Source organism: Alosa alosa, chromosome 10, assembly GCF_017589495.1.
Source record: "Alosa alosa isolate M-15738 ecotype Scorff River chromosome 10, AALO_Geno_1.1, whole genome shotgun sequence".
Classification (NCBI taxonomy): domain Eukaryota; kingdom Metazoa; phylum Chordata; class Actinopteri; order Clupeiformes; family Clupeidae; genus Alosa; species Alosa alosa.
Window position 1 is genome coordinate 23588986 of NC_063198.1, and position 10862 is coordinate 23599847.

The 10862-nt window shown below is 44.5% G+C and overlaps 1 protein-coding gene across 1 annotated transcript in view; it reads left to right on the plus strand.

The window, feature by feature from the left end:
- Positions 1-5374, plus strand: part of slc12a5a (solute carrier family 12 member 5a) — a 180806-nt gene extending 175432 nt beyond the window's left edge. Inside the window, exons 24-27 of the mRNA XM_048255271.1 lie at positions 843-1066; positions 2688-2702; positions 3803-3936; positions 4479-5374. Of these exons, the coding sequence (XP_048111228.1) occupies positions 843-1066; positions 2688-2702; positions 3803-3936; positions 4479-4570 (465 nt within the window). The 3' untranslated portion in view covers positions 4571-5374. The remainder of the gene's footprint in view (positions 1-842; positions 1067-2687; positions 2703-3802; positions 3937-4478) is intronic.
- Positions 5375-10862: the final 5488 nt, after the last annotated feature.

The window sequence follows — 10862 nt, forward strand, 5'->3', positions numbered from 1 at the left end:
TGTGTGTGTGTGTGTGTGTGTGTGTGTGTGCATGCATTTGTGCACCTTGTGTGTGTCCTCTGAGATAATGTGTAGCAGTGATTGTGTTTGATGTGTGGCTGCAGCTGTTGCGGTGGTTATAATTGCTCTCTCTCTCTCCTTCCTCTCTCCTTCGCTGTGGTGAAATGATCCCTCATCCCCTGACATCTCCCTTCTTTATCGCTCAATTCCTCAATGGCGCTGCCCCTATTTGGTCTTTCCTTTTCTTCTCTCTCCCCCCTTCCCTCACTCGTTTTCTCCCTCCCTTCCTCCCTCTCTCTTCTTCCTTCTCTCTGTCCCTCTGGCCATCCTCTTTCTTTGTCCCTCCCTTTTTTTCCTCGGTCTTGCTACCAATCTCTCTCTTTCTATCCCTCCCTTCTTCCTTATTTCCTCCCTTTCTGTTCTTTCATTTCTCTCTGTCTTTTTCCCTCACCCTCCTTCGCTCTCCCTCTCTCTTCTTCTCTCTCTCTTCCTCTCTCCCTGCCCCCCCTCTCTCTCCCCTCTCTCTCTCCCTCTCTCTCTCCCTCTCTCTTCTTCTCTCTCTCTTCCTCTCTCCCTGCCCCCCCCTCTTTCTTCCTCTCTCTCTCCCTCTCTCTCTCCCTCTTTCTCCCTCTCTCTCTCCCTCTCTCTCTCTCTCTCTCTCCCTCTCTCTCTCCCTCTCTCTTCTTCTCTCTCTCTTCCTCTCTCCCTGCCCCCCCCTCTTTTTCCCTCTCTCTCTCCCTCTCTCTCTCCCTCTCTCTCCCTCTTTCTCCCTCTCTCTCTCCCTCTCTCACTCCTGACGTTCTGTGGTGTTGGTTCTCTGCCCTGTCTGTCTCCCGTCTCAGTCTGTGGCTGTGTCCCCCCCTGCACAGGAGCAGCTCATCCACGACCAGAGCACCAACCCCCCCACCCCGGCCACCCCCCAGTCCCCCGCCACCGAGAGCGTCGAGACCCCTGGGGAGACCCAGAGGACCTGGACCGACCCCAAATGCCCCGCCGACGGCGAGCCCGCCAAACCCCCCACTGGCGCCACCCCCGAGGGCATTAAGGACCTTTTCAGCATGAAGCCGTGAGTATGGGGGCACCTGTGTGACTCTCAGATAGGTGCCAGGGGAAACGCTCCTCAGCCCAGATGTGATGACTGATAGACACGGCATAGGCAGGGAATATGCAACGTTAGTATTTGTTGACAACAACAAGGGGCAAAAAAGAAAGAAGACCTGTGCAACTGTCATGATGTAAATGACGACAACACAATTTCCTCCAATGAGAGAAATCCAAACAGTAGTGTATTAACAGAGCAACGCAACACAGCAGTACTCCTATGCAGTCTGCTAAGGACAAACGCTCCACTGGGAGCCCTCCACAGCTCCTGTCCATACTGCTGAGTCCCATTACTCTGGCCTCACTGATGTCTGCCCTGGTGGCAGCTGGTTTCCATTTAACAAAGCAGAATACAGAAGACATTCGCAGAGCCTTTTATCCATGTGTGCTCATGGAGCGCTCCAGTTTGGACTAACCTGCGGTCAAACAGTGACGGTTGCAGCCTCCTCCACAGGATCCACCCTGCATCACCCCACTGTCAGCCTCCAATCTAGTGCTGTTACATTCCTGATCGAGCTAGTTTGGTGCTGAAAAATAGCACATCTTACCCAAGTGGTTCTCAAAGTGTGGGACGGGCCCCACTAGTGGGGAATAGAGAAATGACAGGTGGGGTGCGAGGAAACAGGAGAACATTCGTTTTTTGTGCCTATCTTTAATTATGCCTTTATTTTTTGACAAGGAAGACCATAGATTCAAAACAAAATAGCCACACACAAACATAATGAGTCATAAACAGACTGACATATGAATCAAAATATCATCTGATCCGGCGTACTGAGACTGGAAATGTAATGTGGAACCAAGATGTGAAAAAAGTATTTTAACGTTACCATTTTGCCGGCTTGATGGGATCAAATTCCCCACCTTCAAAGTGGGGAATGACAAAAAAAGTTTGAGAACTTTCTTACCCAATCACTAACTGATGTGAAACGTGAGACAAGCTTCCTAGAGTTGCAATATAATCCCTATAATCCCAGCCCATGATTCTAATCCAATAGACTTTGTCAAATGCAGCTAAATGCGCTTTGCGGTCCTTTAGCTGTCTGTTTTGTTTGTGTCCGTTTTGTGTGTACATTCCTGGCTCTGTAAATGGGAAGCAAACATAGTGGCATGAACATTTCCGGCCAATCGACACATTCCTTCAGGAGTATAGAAGGATTTTTTCCTGTTGTCTTTCTCAAATATCAATAATCTTGTGCCAGAATCACAGACTCTGCCTACACACAAACACACACACGCACACACACACACACACACACACACACACACACACACACACTCAAGTGCACATGAACACACATAGGGTACATACACACACATGCACACACACGTTGTATCGATAACTCAAAATGTATTTTATCATAATGTTGTAATATGGTCTGATATTGATGGTAAATATATTGTCCCAAATCATAGTGTTGTAATTTGACCCATGCTTCATCACCAGTCATTTTATGCCATCCTGTCATGTCACTGTTAATGTGATCGTCATATCCTATTTAGTTCTATTGATTGAGAGTAATGTAATGTGGTCTGTGACTGATGAAATCTTCCTAACTCATGTTTCTTTCCTCTTCATGCTGCAGAGAGTGGGAGAACCTGTGAGTATCAGTTTCAGCTCCGGGGAGAGAAACACACACACACACACACACACACACACACACACACACATATACACACATACCTATGTACATACATGCACACACACACACACACACACACACACACACACACACACACACACACACACACACACACACACACACACATGAACACACATACCCCCATGTACATACATGCACACACATACACACAAGCACACACGCACATACACACACACACAAACACACAACTAGAGAGAGACGCACACGCACATGAGTACAGTACACACACAGGGACAGAGAGAGATACACACACACACACACACACACACACACACACACACTCAAGTACACATGAACACACATACATACTGTATACACACACACACAGGGACAGAGAGAGATACACACACACACACACACACACACACACACACACACACTCAAGAACACATGAACACACATACATATACACACACACACTGTTCCACTCTCTGTTGCCAGGCCTCTGGTATATGGTCCTGCTGTGGGCTGTGGTTCACTGGGTGATTTATGGCCGTGTCATGCCCAACCTTGTAATGACTCAAAATGTGATAGGGATGGAAGGTGAGAGTCGGAGAAGAGACAGAGATGAAGAAGGAAAGATAGAAAGAGAGACAGAAAAAGAGCCGAGGAGAGAGAGAGAGGGAAGGGGACAGGGACATTTTTTTCCAAGATTATCAAATGAAGACAGAAACACATATGACACTTAGCAAAACAGTTTTCACTGTTTCCTTCACCCTGTTTCAACATATGAAGCATGGACTTATACACTGTGGTGTGTATGGTGTGTTGATATCTCAACATGAGTAAAGCTATACTCATACACACATTTTACCACCTTTTGCTGCGTAGCCTGTATGTCTGTCTATGCTGTCTGCAACGGCTACATGTTTCTGTAGTTTTGATGTCATCGCTGGTCAGCTGGTATGTTTCTTTAGTTTGATGTCATCGCTGGTCAGCTGGTACGTTTCTTTAGTTTGAGGCCATTGCTGGTCAACTGGTACATGTTTAACGTGAGGTCGTACTCTGATGTCCGGCTCTCCCGCGTCTCCCCCCAGGAACCAGTCCAACGTGCGCCGCATGCACACCGCCTTGCGGCTCAACAACGTCATTGTGAAGAAGTCCTCGGAGGCCAAGCTGGTCCTGCTCAACATGCCCGGCCCGCCCAAGAACAGGAGCGGTGACGAGAACTGTATCCTCTCAAAGCATGCTGGGAAAGCCCACATGTGGCCGTTGTGTCAAAAGGTTCTGTTTATATGAAATGGCTATTCCATTATTTACTATTTACTTTATTGTTTCCTGCTTACTGCTGAAGTCAGTAATATGTTAAAGTAATGTTTGTTCTAATCTGACATTATCTTTAGACCATTTCCGCATTATATTGACCCTGGTGCTCTAATCCCCTGTTGCTGGACTCCATTACCCCAGCACTGTTGGCACTGAGCTCTCCCAAGTGGGGTGATTTGTGTTCTGGAAAAGTGGGTAACCTGGCTCACTAAATTAACTGATTCTAATTATCTCGACTCTTTAGCCAGGTAGGTACGCTAATTGGTGAAATCACTTTAGTTAAGTGCACAGGTAATAGAACCAAGACATTTTAGAACATTTACTCTCTGAACCTGGGGTTTCCCCATCTCTGGCTGATTGATGATACGATAAGATTGTCTGTTCCTGTGCACTGTTCCTGTGCACTATTCCTGTGCGTTGTTGCTGTCCGTAACACACGGGTCTCAGACATGGAGTTCCTGGAGGTGCTGACTGAGGGACTGAACCGAGTGCTGCTGGTGCGTGGCGGAGGTCGGGAGGTCATCACCATCTACTCCTGAGATGCCTGCCCACCAACACCCCACCCCCGAACCCTCACCTGTCCAATCAACTCCTTACCCTCTGGCCTCACCCCCTCCCCCATGTATTTGAAGTCCACCTCCACCATGCTCAACTCTGTCACTGTCCACCAATGCCTGCCCTCTCTGAACTAATCATGCTGCAGCTGAAGGTCTGTCAGATAACTAGGCCCCGCCCAGCCCTCTTTAGACTCCACCCCCAACAGTAAGACCAATACACTCTCGGAATAAAAACTTATCACAGAGCAATACCCCCACCCCACTCCCCAAAGTAGCTCCTTAATGGCAGGATCTTCAAGCAACCCAACCTGCAAAGGACCCCCCAGACAGCAGCCCTAAAAGCCCCCCGGTCACCTGTCCCAGAAGCCCCCAGCTTCGGCCCTCTTTGCAGCTGCCCTCCCCTGTCCCCATCACTCAGCGCAGAGCACCAGAGACGACGATGAAGAAGAAGAAGAAAAAGAACAAGCTGCAGATCTCTGGCTCACTGCCGCCCCCCTGTGGTGTGTTCAGAGCATGCTCAGTCTAACTGTCGTCCACAGACGTCTGCTCTCAGTGAGTCTGCCACCAGCACGCATCTGCTGTCCTTGCGTCCGTCTTGCGTCCGTCTTGCGTCCGTCCTCATCATTTGTGTTCCACAGTCACGCTGGACAGCTGACAGGGGTGGGGGTAAGAGGATGAAGGGCCAGGGTAGTTGTTTTGGTTTTCTGCACCTTTTGTTGTCCACAGTGTATGTCAGTGTGTAAGTGTATGTGTGTGTGTGTGAGTGTTTGTGTGTGTGTGTGTGTGTGGGGGATGGGGGGTGATAGAGTTTGTTAGATCTGTTAGGTGTGTTCATGCTCATGAGACAGTGAGAGGGCAGTTTGATGCTGCCTGTCCCTAGCAATGACAGCGAGTCTGACTCCCTCTCAGTCATGTGGGGCTAAGAGTGATGAGCGAGACCCCCTGCGCTTCTCCCTTCCATCAGCACCCTGTTTTTAGCCATTTACATTGCTTCTCATTGTTCCTGTTTTTACATCCATCCATCTCCTGAAGTAAAGTTGTGATGAAATGGTTCCTCAGAGGACAGTGGAGGGAACTAATTAGTTCTTGCTCGCTGGTTGATCCTCTGGACCCCGCCAGTCACTGCCGTCGTGGGTTTCTGAGGTGGACGGTCACACCCTCACACACTCGTCCCTGTGTGTTGCAAACATCTTAATGTTCCTTTAACGTTGGAAGAGGCCCACTGCCCCTCCTAGACTGCCACGTTTAGTGCCAAAAACAAATCCGACTGGTGAGGACTGTCACCCTGCTGGGACTGCTTGACAAGACAAACAGACGGTCCCAAGATAGAACTAGCATCCGAAAGGAGATCGACACGTGGGAGAAGATGAAAAAGACAACAAAGCAAAACAAACAAATAGAGGGAAAAAATAGCGCCCCCTGTGGGCAGATGTAAATAGTGTACACTGTTACCTGATGCGTGGTGAAATATCAGTGTGGTATTTTATTTTGTGACTAACTACTATAACCAGTTTGTAGACAGGAAAACGTTCCTATCTCACAGGGTCAGCTTTGAAGGCTTGTGATTGGCTGGAGACTCCTCTACCCATGATTCCCATGGGTCCTGTGGGCGGAGCTTAGGCAAGCACCATACCTGCACTGGCAGCCACTCTGCAACAAGTGATTTCATGACTTCAGCTGTTGTAAGCCTAAGTGTGTGTGTGTGTGTGTGTGTGTGTGTGTGTGTGTGTGTGTGTGTGTGTGTGTGTGTGTGTGTGTGTGTGTGTGTGTGTGTGTGTGTGCGTGCTGCGCGTGTGCGTGTGTGTGTGGCGTGTGTGTGTGCATGCGCGCGTGCGTGTGTGCATGTGTGTGTGCCGTGTGTTTGCATGGTTGTATGATTTTATTAAAAAAAAAAAAATCTGTTTATGCTAGATTGCATAAAGTATGTGAGTTATCCATCTTTTTAAAAAAAAAAACACAAAAAAGTGAATTTGTTGCATATCCGTCTGTGTAGCTATCCACATATGTAACTATCTTGCAAATATACATTTTGTTCTATTATATCAGAGCTATATCATAAACCAAAATACAAATGTTAAAGATATATAAATCCTATATAAAAGTTTGCCAAAATGAGATGCATGTGCCATATGAAGATAAACAGAGACACAAAGAGCAGATTAATTCACTGCTGCTTAACGATGTGAAGAAGATGATTCTGATTGGTCATGTTGAATAGGAGGCTGGAATGGGAAAATAAGGTTACTATGGAGATCGAAAAGGAAACAAATTGGAACTCCAGCGTCTGAATCTGAACTCTATGCATTACTAACATTAGGAGGAGGCAGTCAGCCATAGCTACAGCATAGAGTGAGATGAGTATTTATTTTAACATGACTTAATTGGTAGATAAATGCAGACATAAATGCATATTCATACATTCAAAGTGCATTTGACGGAAAGTGCAATAGGTCAAATCTGGATTCACATTTCACTTTGTTGTTTATTTTTGTACACATATTTATATTAGAGGATTTTATTTTACTGTTGATATCATAACAGATGTTTTATGTTTGTACTATGACTTAAGGTGTTTTGATCACTTGCACTTGTGGTAAAATTTGTTATAAATATATAAATATATATATATATATGATTCATCTGAGAGAAAATGGTATAGTTTACAGAATACAATATTATGTTTTACAGATGTATGAAATATATCCCATGGGTCGTGAATGCTGCTAGATTATTAATAGATTATTGTACTGTGTGTGAGTGTATATAGAAAAAAATATTTACAAAACTATTTACAAAGGAATATTAAAATATCAGATAAAGTGTAAACACAGAGATACATATCAGACTAGGAGGTCTCGCCTTCTGTTCAAATGTTCCTTTTGAATGGAGGCTGATGATTGCCTTATGTGAGGAGTTACTGCAAACTAGAAATCAGAATGGCCGTCTCAGTGAGTCCTCTTGCGAATGACCGGATAGAGGACCTTAGCTGACGCTGACCTGACCTGATCAAATGAGAGTCTCAGACAGGCTAAATGAGGTGAACTGAATTTGCAGATGTTTCTAGGGTCTGTGAACAGACTCCATAGTTTGTGTTGTTAAGTCAAGTCGAACCAGTAAGGGTAATTTTTGTGACTTGCCTGAATTCCTTTGAGGTCTTAAGAACACTATTGTTTATGGTCTAATTCTTCATTATGAATGGGAACCGTTTGTGTAAACCTGCCAAATTCTGAACCTAGGGCTAGCTGCTTTCCTCAGACTAGCTTGTCTTGCTTCAGGCTCGGTCTGCAGACCAAACCTGAGTTCCAAGGGACCAACTTATCCGCCAGCGCACGGATTTGCCAGCAACATGGTGATGCCCTTATGCATGAAATCAGCTGAGTCGGCTATCTCTGTTTTGTTATTCTTATTCCCTCCCTCCCTCATTGTTTTGAACTCTGACGTTATATTCGGATCAGTGGTTTAGGGGGCTTTTTGTCTTCAGCATCAAAGCTGAAGCATTCAGACAAGTTAAACTTGTCTTACTGTGAACCAAGTCAGTGTTGCTGACTAAAGACATATGGCTTTTTTGACGATCAGAAACTAGTGCACATATGTGTTTGTGTGTGTGTGTGTGTGTGTGTGTGTGTGTGTGTGTGTGTGTGTGTGTCCCACAATGGGAGCTCACACAATTGGTTTAAAAAAAAAAAAAAATAGCATGCTTGAAATCAAAGGGGAGGACAAACTGATTATGGAGACCATGCACTGACTTCTCTCTTAGGGCAATCAGCACTTAAAATGACCTTTCTCCCGAGCTGAATGAAGTTAAGGTATTGTTTTATTTATTACCTGACAATGATATTGATCCAATATCAGAGCATCGCCTGCGTTGACTGAGCCTCTCTTCATCTCAAAAGTAGACACCCACAGGTGTGATGTGGTGAGGGCAACGGCTCCTCCCTTTGTGTTTCTGTATTTTATTAACTTCCTGTTTGCATGGTCTCTGTGGGGTATATTTGTTTAAGCTGTGTGTGTAGCTCGTGGTGGGCCATTAGTAGAAAAGGCAGAAGCCAGTGGGGAGAAAACATCTCGCTTTGCCGGTGTGGTGATGTACCATTCTAAAAACACAGTGGTTGCAGATGCACTCTATATCCCTAGCAAAAACAAAAAACATAACAAAATAAAAGAGTACATGGTATTGTAACTGTGGTGTTTTAATATAAATAGATTCACGTTACACTAGTAGGAGAATCTGTGTGGTGAATGAATGGCTCCTAGACGTGTTTCTCTTAGCTTTGGATGTACAGTCCTACTGCTTTCAGGCACTGTAGCCAACTTTTGTTGTGTGGTTATACTGTTTTTGAGTACCAAATGCGTGGTCTTCATTTTTTTTCTCAATGTTGTGTGCAATATTGATTTTCACTTACTGCCTGAAGAATAAAAAAGTGTATGTTTTATTTATATTTGTTGAGTAGATTGTTCACTGAGTTTGACTTTGTCATGGGAACATCAGATAGCGGTGGTCCCTTTTTGTCTTCTGATGTGCGAATGCTCATGAGCCTACCTGTCACCAAGCTCTTCTGTTTCAACTGAAATGAACGTCACATCTGTTTAGTAGTGGCTAGCTGGAAAAGCACTTTATACAGCCAAGAGCTAAGATTCCTTGTATAAAAAGATGTGGAGGGCCACAGTTCAATGCTGTTTTAGTGAGTCAAAACTGGATCAGTAAAACGTTGATCCATACCTCCCTCTGCTGGTGAAAATTAACATTGCCGCTAAGTAGAGGTGAATCTGCATGCCATGTTTGACTTGGGTTTGTGATTTCAACAAAACTGTACTCACTCCTCGATTTGCGGGCAGACTTTCCACCGTCCCCTACTCACTAAGAGCTGAGGACTGACTTTGAGATGCCTCTGGTGGATCCACATCAGATCCGAACCAGGGGTGTTCAAAGGTCAGCTTTTGGGGGCATATACTACCTGATTATTGACTTTCCTCTCATGCTTAAGGGCATAAGAGTGTTTTCTTTGGCATGCATAGCAAACTTTTTTCCATTTACCAAATTTATTAATAATAGTGATGTAAAATTATCGTATGTGTCACTGAATTTGTTCTTTGACCACCTGTAATCTCCTTATACTCCCAACACTGTACCCCCCACACTAAACCCCTTATCCCTCTACAGACCACTTGTGTGAATGCAGCATACCTGAATTTTTTATCAAAGATTTTAAACAAGCGCTTCCACATCTGGGCGGGGTTCTAGAGGGACTCTTTTGGAGATCTCACTCCTCACTTACAATATGTTTTACTGTTAGAAGACCAATCTCTCCATATAAAAAACAGTTTGCAATCTTTCAAACCGGACTGTAAAAAAGAAAATTGTTATGAAACAAAAACATGTAATGAGCCTTTTTTAAAATAAGTAACTCATATTAATATGACATTTTTTGTTGAGATTTATAAGAGGCTAGCCCTGTATTTACACCCCAGTTTAGGCTTCTCTGAAGGGCTGTTGAGAATGTTTGTGTCACCCATATAGACTTACGCCTACGCCTCCTCCTGATAGTAGTCTACTTCAAATGAAACTGAACCGTCAACGGCGAATTGCATGCTCTCAAGCTACCTACAGTACATCTAAAGATGCACCACCGTTGTTATTTACGCACGAGCCCTGGAACTGCCAACTCCTAAGCACACCACACATTTCCAAAGCGCAGCAGGCCTATCCATCCTCACACACTTGCTCAATCTCCCTGCGTTGCTATAACACTCTGATGCAGTTCCCATAGAGCCCCGTCCAGCCTAATTGCGATTCAACGCATGCACATAACCTGAGGAAATGTATTTAGATATAACTGTTATTGACAATGTTTAGTGGTATCTAGTGTTTTATTCATGTTTTTCACCAATCTTATTTATTGAGCAGTATGAAGCTGTCATTGTGTTGGGCACATTTTCTTATCTTGGTCCATCAGTGTTATCTAGGATGGGGAAAGGTGTTTACATTGGTTTTAGTATGTTATGTTTGATGTGTACAGTTGTATTTATTTTGTCTTGAAACACATTTTACCTTCAGATAAATTTACCAAAGCATCTTTAGTCATCTTCTCACTTGTATCAAATCTCATTTCAAAGAATTAAGATCAAATTTGAGTGATTTGATTTAGCAAAAGTATTAGTTTCCAGTATTTCATTCATGCCTTAAACTGTTGCTGGAATTGGCAGCTAACTGTAAACACATCAGTGCTTTCAACACTTCACCATTCAGGCCTACTTTCAGTTCATATGGCCATTA